General features: G+C 39.7%; 1 protein-coding gene across 1 annotated transcript; it reads left to right on the forward strand.

Moving 5' to 3' along the window:
• The first annotated feature begins 3,514 nt into the window (after window positions 1-3,514).
• Window positions 3,515-4,619, forward strand: LOC102402978 (olfactory receptor 2A12). Its single transcript, XM_006071858.4, has one exon. It carries the CDS (start codon window positions 3,687-3,689, stop codon window positions 4,617-4,619), a length of 933 nt encoding a protein of 310 aa, XP_006071920.3. The 5' UTR covers window positions 3,515-3,686.
• Window positions 4,620-18,004: the final 13,385 nt, after the last annotated feature.

Genomic DNA, 18,004 nt, shown 5'->3' on the forward strand with positions numbered 1-18,004 from the left:
TTTGTATTCTGGAAGATTTGCTTGTATCTTTTATGTTTAGTTCTAAAACCTACCTGGAATTTATTCTCTATATTATATATGGTAAGGTTCATGTCTTAGTTTTCTTCCTCATGGACAGCCATTCTACCCAGCATTGTTTATTGAAAATACCAGTATCACCTTTGTCTTAGATCAAGCGTGTATGTGTGTGTGTTTATATGAATGTATTTCTGAGTTAACCACGCTGTTTCATTGGTTTATTTGTTCACCCTTGCCTCAATACCACATTGACTAATAATTGTAGTTTTATAGCACTTGATTTTAATCAATAAATTCCTTTTATTTCATTTTTTATTCTCAGATATTTTTGGCTATCCTTGATCTTTGACATTTTTGTATACAAAATTTAGATTAAGATTATTAATTTCCACAAATAAAGAAAATCTCCTAGAATTCTGATTTGGATTTCATTGAAAGTATAGATGAATTTGGAGAAGTTTAGAATCTTTACAAATTTTCCAATTTTTAAACATCTATATATTTGCATTTTTTGCATTGACTTTTAATCCAGAATTTTTATAATTACACTTAATTTCAACAGTTCATCTATAGTTTTTTCCTCATACACAATTGGTATTTTGTATTTTCTATTTTAATGTGCCCTTTTTTCTTCTTTTTGTCTGTTGCTGGCTAGTTATGAGTTAAATAGAAGTGTTTTCAGTGAAGCACATTAGGTTTATTTTCTAACTCATAAGAAAAGTTTTTATTATTTTACCATTAAATATAATTTTTATGTAAGTTTTGGAGATATTTTTCTCAGATTAAAGATGTTTCTTTCTACTTGATGTTTGCTAAGTCTTCGTAGGGAATAGATTCTGAATTTTATCTTTCTGGTGGATTTACCTTTTCATTATTAATTTGTGGTAGTTCCTGTGTGTCTTAAATGCTTTGAAGTTATCTCAATATTGCAACTACCACATTCTATTTGGCTCAAACATGCTTTTCCATTATTTCATCTTTAACCTTGGTCTGTGTGTGAGAGAGACAGAGAGAGATGGAGACAAGGACAGTGACAGAGAGTTTGTATGTTTGTATTTACATGTAGGTAGTTTAGGTATGACTCTTGAAAGGATTTTGTAACTTGATTTTCTTTTTTCCTTTTATTATGATTAATTATATCTTTTAATGGAGAAGGAAATGGCAACCCATTCCAGTATTCTTGCCTGTAAAATCCCATGAATGGAGGAGCCTGGCGGGCTACAGTCCATGAGGTCATAAAGAGTCAGACACGACTGAGTGACTTCACCTTCACCTGTCTTTTAATGTCTTCCATTTATGCATAATGTTTAATTTACATACATAGATTTATTAATATCAGCTTAAACTGTGTTTTCTGATCGTTATAAAATTATTTGTTCCTTTATTTCTCCTTTTCTTCCTTCTGCTGCTATGGATTCATAATGCTTTTACTTTCTTTTCATTTGTCTTGTAATTTGGGGATCCAAAGATTTTATGTCATACCTTTTAAAAATGATTTACATTAATTGATAGTATCTAAATTTAATCAAGTACTCTAAAAAATTTCAAGTGATTCAAGATTCAATTCTTATCAAGAATATTTATATTAACTTTCTTTATTTAATGTCCCTTTCTCTGTTTACTCATTTTCAAAAATTTAATGTCCTCTTTTAAAATGCCAAAATAATCATTTTATAATCTATAGGTTCAAAACTAATCAATATAATTTTTTCAAATTATAAATGCTTTGAAAAAATAGGTAGAGGAAATAGATGGTAACCTGGCATCTTTCATAGAATAAATGTACAATTGAATTATAGTTATAAAATGTCTAAAATATGATGAAAAAAGTAAAAAGAAATCTAAAAGGATAATTAAGAGCCTTAAGATAGGTTGATAGACTACAACATTGATTGAATAGGAATTCCAGAAGGTGAAATGTAGAGAATGAAGAAAAGACAATAGTCAAAGAGATGATTGTTAAGAATTTACATTTTTTTGAGAATTTATTTTTTATTTATCCTATTCTGTTCTCTGAGTACATTTTTTCTAAAGATTATATCATCTTCAGTTATGAAAAATTGCTTGAATGTACATTTATGTTTATGTATTGCAATCATTAAGTGTAATAAATATTTGCATCTTAAGGACTTAGGTCTATTTTTAATACTGGAATGTTTATGGTGAAATCTCTTCAAATACTATTTCTTCACCATTTTCTTCATTCTTTTTTGCTCGGGAAACTTTATCTTTTCTAAGCACAGCCTCTCATCTATTATTCATGTCTCTAAACTCCACTTTCAAAATATTACCCCTCTTTCTGTATTCAAGTCTGAGTGGATTCTTAATTTGACCTCCCAAGACTCTATTTTCCTCCTTAACATTAGGCCTGGAAATCATTTTCTTTATTGATTTTTAAAAATTGTATGGCTATATTTCGTATTTCAGAGGTCCATAGTTGATCTATTTTTACACACTGATTGTGTTTTCCTGCTTTCCTTATTTATTTTTCTTAACTTATTAAACATTTGAATAAATAGCATACCCTTTATTAATGTATTGGAACATCTTAACCATCCTTAATTATATTCGAGTTTTATGAAGATTCTTCTATAAATTTAGTTTCATCTTGAATAAATCAAATTTCAATCATTTACCTTGTTTTCCTCTTTAGCATGAAATCTTTTTTGTATGTTTTTTAGGCACATATTTTGAGTGAAAGTCTTTTTGTTTTTGCCAGTATTTTTATTTTGATTTGGTATTTCCACCTTTTGTTTCTTCCTCCCTTGTGGTTTTAAGGATTTTTTGCTCTTCAGGTGACTTCATGGGCCCTTTACATAGAATCAGGTCCTATATAATAGTGTCTCAGGCACTAGTGATCTAAAGACAGAGCCAGCAAGCATATTGACTTCCTTAGAATCACTGTATCTAGCAGCCCAACGGCAGTGTTTTTTGTTTTGTTTTGTTTTTATCTCATTTTATGGGCTCAACCCAAGCCTGTAGTTTCAATCAACCATATTCATACCCCATATCCAAAAATCTGTCCTGACCACATACCAGGTGAGTTCCAGGTATGATTCTCTGATTTCATACTTGGACCATATCATGTTTCTGATTAAATTGTCTCACTTTAAACTCTGGTTGTGTATTTGGGGGGGGGGGTCATTTTATATTTTATTTCTATGTGTTTGAAGTACAGGAGAACCTAAGAACTCATCTTGAGGATGAATATTTACTTTCTCCTTAATAAAATATAAATCAATAGTTTAAGTATACTGATAAAATTGTTCAGCATCACTAAACTTCATTTTCTGTGAGAAAATAGAGATTAGTGAAAATAGTGGTAAATGAAACAATCTGCCACTATCTTCTCATTAGCTTCAGCTAACAAATTTTAAGAAATGACAAATATTTTATTTTTTGAAAAGAAGACAGAGATCCCAATTTTTATGCAAAATCTACTAATTAAAAAAATTGATCAATAACTAAAATTTTAAAAATTTCAATAAAGGCAAATTATCTAATCAATACCACAGGACATTGGGCTGATTGGGTATAGGAATTACTGATTTGTGGCCTCTGGCATAAATTCTCACTTTGTATGAGTATATCAACTTTTTTCCTTCTCTGCCCTTTAGTTCTAAAATTTCTGTCCCAAGTGCAGCATTTTATTTATCTGTCAAAAGAGCATGGAAAGCAATCAGACATGGATCTCAGAAGTCATCCTGCTGGGATTCCAAGTTGACCCAGAACTTGAAGTTTTCCTCTTTGGCCTCTTCTTGTTATTCTACAGCCTCACACTGCTGGGGAACGGGGTCATCCTGGGGCTCATCTGCCTGGACTCCAGACTGCACACCCCCATGTACTTCTTCCTGTCACACCTCGCCATCGTTGACATGGCCTATGCCTCAAGCACTGTCCCTAAGATGCTGGCAAATCTTATAATGCAGAAGAAAACCATCTCTTTTGCTCCATGCATACTTCAGACTTTTCTGTATTTGGCATTTGCAGTCACAGAGTGTCTGAGTCTGGTGGTGATGTCCTACGATCGGTACGTGGCCATCTGCCACCCCCTGTACTACTCGGTCATCATGAGCTGGAGAGTGTGCACAGTCCTGGCTGCCACGTGCTGGATTTTCAGCTTCCTCTTGGCCCTGGTCCATATTTCTCTCATTCTGAGGCTACCCTTTTGTGGACCACAAAAAATAAACCACTTTTTCTGTCAAATCATATCAGTATTCAAATTGGCCTGTGCCGACACCAGGCTCAACCAAATCGTCCTCTTTGTAGGCTCCGTGTTTGTCTTAGTCGGGCCCCTCTGCCTGGTTCTGGGCTCCTATGCGCGGATCCTGGCCGCCATCCTGAGGATCCAGTCAGCTGAGGGCCGCAGGAAGGCCTTCTCCACCTGCTCCTCCCACCTCTGCATGGTCGGGCTCTTCTTTGGCACTGCCATCGTCATGTACTTGGCGCCCAAGTCCAGCCATTCTCAAGAACAAAGGAAGATTCTGTCATTGTTTTACAGCCTTTTCAACCCTATGCTGAATCCCTTAATCTACAGTTTGAGGAATGCAGAGGTGAAGGGTGCCCTGAGGAGATTTCTGGAGAAGAAGAGATCGTTGTGAGAGATGGTTTGAAGTATGGTGTGTGAGCCTGTCCTTGTGACTCAGAACCTTGAATGTCTTTTTGAGTCCTTTAACAAACCCTGTACTCTTTATTTTTGGAATTCTTATAAAATGAGAAAATAAGTATCTTTACTGTTTAAGCTCTTGATAGTAGCTCTGAGTTAAACATTATGAAGTAGAAAACACAGTCTAATCCTATTCATGAATACAAATGCAAATATCTTAAAATATTAGTAAAACAAGTCCATAAAAAGTAAATCATGATAAAGTTTTTATCCTGAAAAGTAAATAATGTTTAACTTTCAATGAAAAAAAAAAATTGTCACATTAACAAAATATACAATGAAGAAATTGTTTGACAAAATTTAACATCAGTTAATGGTAAAACTCTTTTCAAACTAAAGATTTACCTCCAAAATATAAATAAAATAATCAGAATAATAAATTAACTTATTAATGTAATCCATAGTTAAAATGAAATTTTATAAAATGTCACCATAAGTAACAAATTAAAAATGCTTAGAAATAAATCTAACAAAAGATGTACAAAACTATAAAGAGACCATTAGAAAAATTATTGAGGCACTATGGTAACTAAATATACATATATATGACATGAGATATATCAGGCTCTTGAATTGAGAGACATAATATTGTAAATATCTAGTATCTCCAAATTGATGAATATATTCAGTGTAATTCTAATAAATATCTTACAATATCTCAGAAATGTGTGGGTATCTGCAGAACTTGAAAAGCTGATTCTAAAATATGAAGAGCAACAGCTAGACCAAGCACCATTAAAAAGGATGAAGTACAAGGTGGGAGGATTTTACAACAAAATGTACTATAAAGTGCAAATAAGTAAAACAGTGTAGCCTTTATCCAGGGATTCACCAATAAACAAACTGGAAAAAAAAAAAAAGTAAGGAAGCTGACTTATGACTTTATAAACAGTTGCTGTATGAGTCCATATATGACATGGAATATCACTGGGGAAAGGAAGGGCTTTGCAGGAAATACTTCTGGTACTATTGACTAACCATGTAGATGCTCAAGCATGCTAAAAAACCATTCCTAGCATTTTCAAGTCCTAAGTGTCAAAGGCAAAACTATAAAGCTTTTAAAAGTATGAAAGGGAAGGATTTTTAAACCAATGTACAAATGAGCCACCAGAGAAAATATTGATAAATTTGACTAGACTGGAATTAAAAATATCTACTAATCAGCAAAAAGCTTAAAAAGACTGAGAAGACAAGATGGAGATTCCTATTTTACTGGATCTTCTAATTCATCAGGTCTCAAACATCATAGACTTCAAATTTCTTCCTCAAAGACCAGCATATTTCAGAGTCCCACTTGTCAGAACTAGGTGAGTTTCTATCACATATCTCTGAAGTGTCTCTTTTTCATGACATTTTAAAGTAAATGAAGTTTTCCTCCTTTGTATTTGTTCATAGGTTTATTTACAGTTTACAATCTCTAACATACAAAATCACTATCACCATGAGTATCCCCTTTGTCTTCCTCATAGCTGTGTCTGTAGTAACTAGAGCAGAACAAGACACAGAGAAAGTCCTCCTTAAATCTCTGTGGACAAACTGACCAATAAGTATCCCCATGTTTTCTTCTTGAAACCAAGGAGCACTCAAGTTAGGGGAGAGACAGATACATTTTTATTTTATACTTTTAATTCTCATTTTTTAAACATGAGAAGACCAAGGAATAGAGAGGCTGAGTAATTTACCCAGTCATTGTGGAGGTAGCATATGAAAAAGTTGGTGCTAATGTTGTAGCCATGTGTTCTGGGAAACAAACTCACTCAGAAGGACAGTGCAGATAGTGGAGTGCAGTTTATTACACTGGCAGGCCCAAGGCAGAGTCTCCTCTTAGCCAAGGACCCTGACCAACTTTTGTGAAATCCTTAAGTGTACTGCTCAAGCCCACATCCCCAAATTCCTTGAACCTAGCCTGGAAAGTGTTAAAGGGAGATACAATCAGATTACAGCCATGATTCATAATCAGAAGGGTCAGCTGGTTATACACTGTAGCCTACACCAATGGGTGCCATAAAGATTACAAGGTGATTGACTACGTTTGGGATTATTAGATTCTTTTTGGCAATGGGAATTCTTGGTATGGAATCTGGTGTTTATCAGCCTGGGAGGCCGGTTTGGCCATAGGTATGTTATCCCCATGGCTACCAGGCACATGGTCCCAAGCTCACTGAAAGTGCAAGATGGAGTTTCCTTCTTTTTCAAGATGGAATCAGCTTAGCCTGTTCCTTTCCTCCCTCATTCCCCACCCTCTTGATGCTCTCAACTTCCAGTGTGAGCATCACTCATCGGGATGTACTGCATTTTAGGTTTCCTGGTATATATTTGGGTAAATGAATTTAGCCTGTGTGATACCAAGTTAACAACACATTGGAGAATACAAGGTCCACATAACAGAATCAACAGAACAATTATAACAATGGTTAATATAGTTTTCACCAATCACCCTTTACCCATGATAGAATAGAAGTCCAAAAAGGAAGATTATCATCAGACATAGCTTTTACCTGACCTTTCATGTCATCTAGGGTGGCTGATATATTGCCAGATAAATCAGGAATATAAACACAACATTGAACTTTAATTATACCACAGGTCCCTCCTTGTGCTGAAACTATGGTTAGCCTCAAGATGATACCAGCAAGTCCTTGTAGCAGCAGTTGATTGTAGAGCTTCATCTCTTCTTCTTTAAGATGATCTTGGTTTCACGGGGATCAGTGGGGTCCTGTTGTGTAGTCCACTCAGTGTCCTCTGGGTCTGCGTGGCATGCTCTCTTCAGCCTCATGTGGTGGATCCAGGGAGTGACACCTGCAACCTTAACTGCAGTAGGGCTGGTCAGGACAACAGTATATGGACCCTTCCAATGTGGGGCTAAGGAGTCGTGTTTCCAGTCCTTCACCACACCTGATCCCTGGGCACAAATTCGTGAATCTGTTCCCCAAGGGAAAATGGCACCTTTTCTTGTACAAACTTAGTTACCTGATTTATTACTTTACCCAGTTGTTTTATCTGCTGTGAAATCTCATCTCCCTCTCAGTTCAGTTCAGTCGCTCAGTCGTGTCCGACTCATCTCCCCTTACCTGAGGCTAATTTGTTGACACCTGTTTTACAATGGGAGGGGGCATCCCAGACACGGAACCCATGGGTCATCTTGAGTCTGGGCAGAGCCTTTGGAAGCAAGTCCACCCGGGAGCAGTCAGTCTCCATGATCCACTTGGAAAATGTTTCGTTTAAGTGTCCAGTTGGTTCGTTCCACCATCCCAGAACTTGGGGCCTATACGCCATATGTAATTTCCACTTGATATTTAGAGCTTTACATACCTGTTGAATTAAGTCGGGTACAAAGGCAGGGCCGTTGTCTGATCCTATACTGGTTGGAAACCCAATCTGGGGATTATTTCTCGAAGCAGACAGTGAGCCACTTCATTTGCTTTTTCAGTTGGGGTGGGGAAGGCCTCCACCCATCCTGAGAAGGTACATACCATGAGTGTCAGCAGGGCTTAAAGTCCACTTAGAGTGCCTTTTAACTGTATTCCTGGAGGTTTTTGATCATGTCCCAGGGCAGTATTGCCTTTTTTCATTTTTGGTGGCCCTTTCTGCTTCAGCCAGCTGGTCTTGGGCCAGGGTATACTGTGGGAGAGTTAAAGTTAACTCAGGCATTTTTGGGAGTACAAAGGTTCTGATAGATCCCCCACCAGCAGGCCCAGATTTCTCAGCCGCATGTTTTGTGGATTTATCTGCTAGTCGGTTTCCCCCTGTTTGTGGGGTGTCTCCCTTTTGGTGACCCCAACAATGCATCACTGCTACCTTTTCAGGTTCCCATACAGCATCTAAGCGAGTCGAGATTTCTTCTTATTTTTTAATGTCCTTTCTGTTGGTTGTCACAGGACCTTGCTCTTTATATAAAGCCCCGTGTACATGTAAAGTAGCAAAAGCATACCTGGAGTCTGTGTAAATGTTTGTCTTCTTGCCTTTTGAGAGCTGGAGGGCCCGGATTAGAGCACGTAGTTTGGCCTGTTGAGCAGACCAGTGTGATGGCAGAGAGCTGGCCTCAACGATGGCTTCTTCCGTGACTACTGTCGTCCTTGTTTCTCCAGGCTGGTGCCTTTGTGTACAGGACCCACTCTGGGTCTGGGATTGGCTGATCTCTCAAGTCAGGTCTGCTGGCATAAACTTCTTCTAGGATTTCCTTGCAATCACGTGAGGGCCCACCTTCTCCCACAGGAAGGAGAGTGGCTGGATTCAGGGCCTGACAAGGCTTAATAGTAATGTGGGGATTCTCACATAACAGTCCCTGGTACTGAGTAATCCGGGATGTCAACAGCCATTTATGGGGGTCCCCTCACAGGAGAGTGTTGACCTCGTGTGGGACTTTTACGATCAAATCTTGGCCTGAAGTCAGCTTGGTTGCCTCTGGACCAGTAAGGCAACCATAGCAACTGTCCGTAAGCATCCCGGCCATCCAGCGGCAACATTGTCCAGCCAATTCGAGAGATAAGCCACGGGTCTGTCCTGTGTCCCCATAGTCTGGGGCAACACTCCCATAGCCACCTTGTCCTTTTCAGTCACGTGAAGAGTCAACAGCTTAGCAAGGTCTGGCAGGGCCAAGGTGGGTGCTGACATAATTGTACCGGGTTTGAGTTCTATTACCAGTGGGACTTGTTTTGCAAGCCTGGCGGGGGAGGGGGGGGGGCGGGGTGGTGGTGGTTGTCTTCCGCCCAGACCTCAGGGAATTGTTGAGTTAACTCTCTCTCTCTCTCTCAACTGTTCAGCTTGTTCGGTTTCCCTTCTGGGAGATCGTGCAATCTCCATTCATCTTGAGGGGTTACTGAGAGGAAGAGTAAATAGGTGGTTGAGCCCACTTGAAGAGTGGGTCTTTTGTAGGGGGGAAAGGTCACTTGTGGCCCCAATTTAGACAGCAAGTCTCTTCCAAACTAAGGTACTGGGCATTCAGGGGTGTATAAAAATTCATGAGTCCCTTGGTGTCCCCCCCATCTGACATTTTCGGGGTAGGCTAAAGACACAAGGCTGCATTTATCACCACCTAAGACCCAGCAGCCTCTGGATCTATAAAGTCTATAGGTCTTGCACAGTCTTTTATAGAACTCAGAGGATGATTCACTTTCCCTTTGAATCACTTCAGAGGGTTTTACCATATTCATAGGTTTTTGGGGCCCCCTCTTGAGGCCTTGTAAAATAGCCGCCCGATATCTCGTCAGGTGGCCCCTCCCTTCCTCTGTGTTACAGTCCCAGCTGGGCCTCTCATCAGGGGTGGCTAGTTCTGCCCACCGCTGCGGGTTTGCAGTACCCTCAGGTGCCATTTCTCTTAACCATTTTCTGGCCTCGGTTAGGATCCTGTGTCTTTCCTTAGTGCTGAAAAGGGAGACTAGTAGTTGGATTATGTCATCCCATGTAGGGCGGTGGGCTCGAAAAATAGTCTCCATTAGCCTAATCATGGCTTGTGGCTTCCCCGAGTACAGTGGAGCGTGTCTCTGCCAGTTTAATATATCTGTAGAGGAAAATGGCTGGTAATAATAGGCTACAGGGGGCTGATGGTAGTGCCCCATGCGTCCTGAACTGGAGGCTGTTGTAGCTCTTTGAGGGGCATCTGTAGCCTTCACCCCATAGTCCCCTCCAAATCCCTTCTTTAAATTTTTAATCATGCACTCCAATACAGTTGCCTTAGATTCGTTTCCTCCCATCTTGCTTACCTTCTCGGAACTTCTTCTACTTTTCCTTCTCGTCTGTCTACAAAATTCTCAGTACCCTATGTACTTCTGATATTTTCACTCAATGAAACACTTAAATTGCCATTCTACCTCCTTCCTAATTGGGGTGAGAAGAGCCTTACCTGCCAGATCCCAGAGAGAGAAGGGGGATCAGCTTGTCTTCACCTGCCAGTTGGCATGGTCAAATCAGAACACCACGTGATCCAAGACTGTTTCTCCCTTAGCTTTTAAAGTCTGTTCTGCCTTGGTGGGCTTGATCAGGTGCACATGAAAACACAAATGGGTTAAATAGCCCACGTCCCAGGCTGTCTCCAGAAAAGCCAATTCATACCCATTTATGTATCCCCCTCCCCTCCTTCTAGCCTGACAATTCTGAGGGGCTCAAGAATTTCACAGCAGATGGGACACTTCCTAGGGGAGGGCAGAATACAAGTATACAATGACCAAGTTTCTTCTCCTAACAATCCCCTGGCGATTGCTTGGTAATAATTTTCCCCAAGATGGCATGGACACAACCTTCTAAATGACATTCACAAATTTCCTTCCTAAGCCCTAACACATTCGTCAACCTGTGTACCAAGCAATTGCCGCCCCTGCCTATTCCAGTCTCCTGTGGGTCCGTGCCCCTTCTAGTCCCTCCCAGGGGAGTGATTAGGCCCCTTCTTCTACCCTACTGGGTGGGTTCCTCCTCACCTGAGCACTCAATTCCCCTGCTGTCATCCACTAACTGCTAACGTGAAAGGTCTGGGCATTGAGAAGCAGAATCCTTCCAGAAGGGCAAGGTGCCTTCCCCCCTCTAGAAGATTCGAGTCACAAGGCCTTGGAATAGTCCCAAATGGGACTTGTCTCCTTAAAGTGAGGAGTTTTCTGGTCAATGCACCAAATGTTGTAGCCACACGTTCCAGGAGACAAATTCATTCAGAGGGACAATGCAGATAGTGGAATGCAGCTTATTACAGTGGTGGGCCCAAGGCAGAGTCTCCTCTTAGCCAAGGACCCAGACCGAATTTTGTGAAAACCTTATATACCTTAAGTGTACTGCTTAAGCCCACACCCCCAAATTCCTTAAACCTAGCCTGGAAAGTGTTAAAGGGAGATACAATCAGGTTACAGCCCAGATTCCTAATCAGAAGGGTCAGCTGGTTATACATTGTAGCCTACACCAATGGGAGCCATAAAGATTACAAAGGTGATTGACTACATAGGGGATTATTGCATTCTTTTTGGTGATGGGAAATCTTGGTATGGCAAGATTTTTATCAGTTTTTCTGGTTTTTATCAGTCCAGGAGGCCAGTCCAGCTGCAGGTGTGTTATCCCCATGGCTACCAGGCACATGGTCCCAAGCTCTCTGAAAGTGCAAGGTGGAGTTTCCTTGTTTTTCAAGATGGAGTCAGCTCAGCCTTTTCCTTTCCTCCCTCACTAAAACATGGGTAATCTAGGTCCAGAGCCTGTATTCTTAATCTAATTATATATGCAAGTGCAGTTTACACCAAGAATCCAATGATTCCACACAATACATAGATATTTCTCTCCTCTGTCCCAAGGAGAAAGAGTTAGCAAAAATTACCAAAGGAGAATAAAGATAAGACAAAAGTAGAAAGAAAATAAGATATTTAATTCCCAAACCAATCTTCAAGAAAGAAAGCAGTATGAATATTTATTTAGGGGAGCAATATGGTGGATAAACTATTTCCAGATGTTTTGGTGGTAGAACTTTTCTGGCATAACAATATTTAAAATTTATAAAGAAGCAAGGAGAAAGAAAGAAATAGAGGAAAACAGTAGAATGGGAAAGACTAGAGATCTCCTCAAGAAAATTAGAGATACCAAGGGAACATTTCATGCAAAGATGGGCACAATAAAGGACATAAAAGGTATGGACCTAACAGAAGCAGAAGGTATTAAGAAGAGGTGGCAAGAATACACAGAAGAAGTATACAAAAAACATCTTCATGACTCAGATAACCATGATGGTGTGATCACTCACCTAGAGCCAGACACTGGAATGTAAAGTCAAGTGGGCCTTAGGAAGCATGACCACAAACAAAGTTAGTGGAGCTGATGGAATTCCAGTTGAGGTATTTCAAATGCCAAAAGATGATGCTTTTAAAGTGCTGCACTCAATATGCCAGCATATCTGGAAAACTCAGCAGTGGCCACAGGACTGGAAAAGGTCAGTTTTCATTCCAATCCCAAAGAAAGACAATGCCAAAGAATGCTCAAACTACTGCCCAATTGCACTCATCTCACATACTAGTAAAGTAATGCTCAAAATTCTCCAAGCCAGGCTTCAACTGTATGTGAACTGTGAGCTTCCAGATGTTCAAGCTGGATTTAGAAAAGGCAGAGGAACCAGAGATCAAGTTGCCAACATCCGCTGGATCATCAAAAAAGCAAGAGAGTTCCAAGAAAACATCTACTTTTGCTTTATTGACTACACCAAAATCTTTGACTGTGTGGATCACAACAAACTGTGGAAAATTCTGAAAGAGATAGGAATACCAGACCACCTTACCTGCCTCCTGAGAAATCTGTATGCAGGTCAAGAAGCAACAGTTAGAACCGGACATGGAACAACAGACTGGTTCCAAATTGGGAAAGGAGTACATCAAGGCTGTATACTGTTACCCTGCTTATTAAACTTCTATGCAGAGTACACCATGTGAAATGTTGGGCTGGATGAAGCACAAGTTGAAATCAAGATTGCCAGGGGAAATATCAATAACTTCAGATATGCAGATGACACTACCCTTGTGGTAGAAAGTGAAGATGAAATGAAGAGCCTCTTGATGAAAGTAAAAGAGGAGAGAGAAAAAGTTGGCTTAAAACTCAACATTCAAAAAACTATGATCATGGCATCTGGTCCCATCACTTCATGGCAAATAGATGGGGAAACAATGGAAACAGTGACAGACTATTTTGGGGGGCTCCAAAATCACTGCAGATGGTGACTGCAGCCATGAAATAAAATAAAATAAAATACAAGTTTAAAAAAAAAAAAAACAACCTTCAGGAGAAAAAAATAAAATAAAAATAAAAGATACTTGCTCCTTGGAAGACAAGCTATGACCAACCTAAACATTATATTTAAAAGGAGAGACATTACTTGGCCGACAAAGGTCTGTCTAGTCAAAGCAATGGTTTTTCCAGTAATCATGTATGGATGTGAGAGTTGGACTATAAAGAAAGCTGAGCGCCAAAGAATCAATGCTTTTGAACTGTGGTGTTGGAGAAGACTCTTGAGAGTCCCTTGGACTGCAAGGAGATCCAACCAGTCCATCCTAAAGGAAATCAGTCCTGAAAATTCATTGGAAGAACTGATGTTGAAGCTGAAGCTCCAATACTTTAGCCACCTGATGTGAAGAACTGACTCCTTGGAAAAGACTCTGATGCTGGAAAAGATTGAAGGTAGAAGGAAAAGGGGATGACAGAGGTTGAGATGGTTGAATGGCATCAGTGACTCGATAGACATGAGTTTGAGCAAGCTCCAGGAGTTGGTGATGGATAGGGAAGCCTGGCATGTTGCAGTCCATGGGGTTGCAAAGAGTCAGACACAAGTGAGTGACAGAACTGAATTGAAAGAGAAAGTCTTTTTGTATGTCTTTCTCTTCTCATCAGTAAAGAATTTTCCAGAACTATTTCTTCTCAGCAGATTTTTAATTCTATTCCATTGGCCAAATTGGGTCAAATAGCTGTCTCTAAACAAATCGCTGAAAAAGAGGATGAAATTGAGAGCTTAATTTATATCAATTCCCTGTGACTCGGGGGTTCCCTTAGTGGCTCGGATGGTAAAGAATTCACCTGCCATGCAGGAGACCCGGCTTCAAACCCTGGGTCGGGAAGCTCCCCTGGAGAAGGAAATGGCAACCCACTCCAGTATTCTTGCCTGGAGAATCTCATGGACAGAGGGAACTTGGTGAGCTACAGTCCATGGGGTTGTGGTGTCAGACACGACTTAACGACTAAGCACAGGCAGGCTTGTGACTCCTTAAGGCCCCTTTCTCTGATAACTTCACCATCGAATACCTGAAGAAGATCATTGATAGGACAGCAAAAGGGGATAATTGCCATTGGGCAGACAAGTGGCAGTATCTGCTAACCAGTTTCAGTTCTGAAGCAAACTTTCTTAAATCTTGAGTAGAAAATTGAAATGTGCTAATGTTCTCATCCTTAGAAAGTATCACTACGAACAAAGCTAGTGGAGGTGATGGAATTCCAGTTGAGCTATTTCAAATCCTGAAAGATGATGCTGTGAAAGTGCTGCACTCAATATGCCAGCAAATTTGGAAAACTCAGCAGTGGCCATAGGACTGGAAAAGGTCAGTTTTCATTCCAATCCCAAAGAAAGGCAATGCCAAAGAATGCTCAAACTACCGCACAATTGCACTCATCTCACACGCTAGTAAAGTAATGCTCAAAATTCTCTAAGCCAGGCTTCAGCAATATGTGAATTGTGAACTTCCTGATGTTCAAGCTGGTTTTAGAAAATGCAGAGGAACCAGAGATCAAATTGCCAACATCCGCTGAATCATGGAAAAAGCAAGAGAGTTCCAGAAAAACATCTATTTCTGCTTTATTGACTATGCCAAAGCCTTTGACTGTGTGGATCACAATAAACTGTGGAACATTCTTCAAGAGATGGGAATACCAGAACACCTGACCTGCCTCTTGAGAAATTTGTATGCAGGTCAGGAAGCAACAGTTAGAACTGGAGATGGAACAACAGACTTGTTCCAAATAGGAAAAGGAGTTCATCAAGGCTGTATATTGTCACCCTGTTTATTTAACTTCTATGCAGAGTACATCATGAGAAACACTGGACTGGAAGAAACACAAGCTGGAATCAAGATTGCCGGGAGAAATATCAATAACCTCAGATATGCAGATGACACCACCCTTATGGCAGAAAGTGAAGGGGAACTCAAAAGCCTCTTGATGAAAGTGAAAGAGGAGAGTGAAAAAGTTGGCTTAAAGCTCAACATTCAGAAAACGAAGATCATGGCATCCGGTCCCACCACTTCATGGGACATAGATGGGGAAACAGTGGAAACAGTGTCAGACTTTATTTTTCTGGGCTCCAAAATCACTACAGATGGTGACTGCAGCCATAAAATTAAAAGATGCTTACTCCTTGGGAAGAAAGTTATGACCAACCTAGATAGCATATTCAAAAGCAGAGACATTACTTTGCCAACAAAGGTTCGTCTAGTCAAGGCTATGGTTTTCCTGTGGTCATGTATGGATGTGAGAGTTGGACTGTGAAGAAAGCTGAGCGCCAAAGAATTGATGCTTTTTAACTGTGGTATTGGAGAAGACTCTTGAGGGTCCCTTGGACTGCAAGGAGATCCAACCAGTCCATTCTGAAGGAGATCAGCCCTGGGATTTCTTTGGAAGGACTCATGCTAAAGCTGAAACTGCAGTACTTTGGCCACCTCATGCGAAGAGTTGACTCATTGGAAAAGACTCTGATGCCGGGAGGGATTGGGGGCAGGAGGAGAAGGGGACGACAGAAGATGAGATGGGTGGATGGCATCACTGACTCGATGGACATGAGTCCTGAGTGAACTCTGGGAGTTGGTGATGGACAGGGAGGCCTGGCGTGCTGCGATTCAAGGGGTCGCAAAGAGTCAGACACTACTGAGCGACTGATCTGATCTGATCTGAATGTTCTCATCTTTCAGTTTTAGCAGTTGATACTCTCTCAAAATAAGGCAGTATGGTTAGAGACCTAACGGCTACAATCTAAATACAATGAAGAATTATATCAAGAAGATTGAGTTAAGAATTTTTGTAGTTAAAAGATTCTGAAGTAAATCAAGCATTTTAGTTTCATAATAGATATTTTTCCTTCTGCTATATTAAAAATATATATACATGCATATATATTAAAAAAGCATGAGAACATGAACCAATTTTTATAAAAATATTTCTCATTATATGTTTACGTTTTTCTGTTTATATTTTTCTAAGAGCAAAAGAAATGTAGGATTCTAGTAACCAAATGTGTGAATGATACCGTTGTAATTCTCTAAATTGCTTATTTTCATATTGGGAAAATATTCCCTTTACACATAAAAATGTCAAATTACTGTTCTAAAATATCTTACAGTTACATGGTGTTAAATTATTCATCCATCTGTCCTATTAGTCTGGAGTCTGTACATATTCATGAAGAAATCACTGAGATGCTGAGCTGTTAGTCATAATGGCTAGTTTGGGTGATCTGATATGGAACACTTTTAGATTTTTCCTTAGAATTTTTCAGAATTGCTTTATTTTGTATTATGGAGCTTATGTCCTTTTTACAATAAAAGCACTACATTTTTTCCCCCTAAAAGTGGGTGGAGAGAGAGAAAGATAAAGAATGGTGGAGAATTTAAAGAAAGAAGGCAACATGAATGCAGCTGTCCTGTTTACTCCTAGGATGTGAGTCAGAGGAATGCAGGTTTTGGCTCTCTGGATCAGTGATGTCCCTTAATGCCTTAACCTAAAGGGTGCCTGATGTTAATGGTACATGATAAACACTTGATAAGGGTTAGCACCAACTCTGCAGCTTCTGAGTAAAGTGCAACACAGTGTGTGTTCCCATTAATCAGCCCAATGAAGGAGGAGAAATCCCTGAAGACATCCATGGTTGTTAGAGCAGGAAGTAGCACCCCGACTTGAAGCCCATTCACCCACAGCACATCAGCCATGACAGCAAGTTTGACTAGAAAACCTTTTATTAAACAACATTTTCTGTCACATGATTTTCTAAGCAAGAAGTACGGAGGGATTAAAGGCTTACAGCTGCGAGTAATAAAGCTGATGTTAACCAGTTCCCTACTTTTCCCCCTCTGCTTGTATTCTTTGTGCTAAGGGCTAAGACTTTCCACACTTTACAAACCTCCTCAGCCACCTCTGATAATATACCCATCTCTGCAGAGATTCTATTTTCCTCTGTCTGGATTGGATGCTTTCTAGGCACTTCATCTGCCTTTATTATGTGTTGTACTCCTTAGTATTTTAATCTCATATATTTCTCTTTCCTGGTTTATTCCTTTGTTTTGGTGGAGCACATCCTACAATAGCTTCCTCTAGTTAAAAAGGTGTTGCATGACAGAAGTTATGGTAAAACGAGTCATCAACACCTATAATTTCTCATCATATCTTATAACATTTATCTTTTTTCAAATACCCCATTGAAACAGAACATGCTAAAAGGACTTAAAAAAATAAGAAATAACTCAATTCTGTGTAGGGAGAATTTCTGTCTCAGAGATAGCAAAACAATAAAATGATATTTAGGTGCAGCTGTAGATATGTATTTAACTGTAATCTGAAAACACTTTTATCTCTAAATTGACTTTCATTTAATAGGTGTCCGTTAATGGGTGTTCTTTGGAAGGAATGATGCTAAAGCTGAAACTCCAGTACTTTGGCTACCTCATGTGAAAAGTTGACTCATTGGAAAAAGACTCTGATGCTGGGAGAGATTGGGGGCAGGAGGAGAAGGGGACAACAGAGGATGAGATGGCTGGATGGTATCACTGACTCGATGGACGTGAGTCTGAGTGAACTCCGGGAGTTGGTGATGGACAGGGAGGCCTGGCGTGCTGC

The sequence above is a fragment of the Bubalus bubalis genome, chromosome 8, assembly GCF_019923935.1.
Source record: "Bubalus bubalis isolate 160015118507 breed Murrah chromosome 8, NDDB_SH_1, whole genome shotgun sequence".
In the NCBI taxonomy this organism is placed as follows: Eukaryota; Metazoa; Chordata; class Mammalia; order Artiodactyla; family Bovidae; genus Bubalus; species Bubalus bubalis.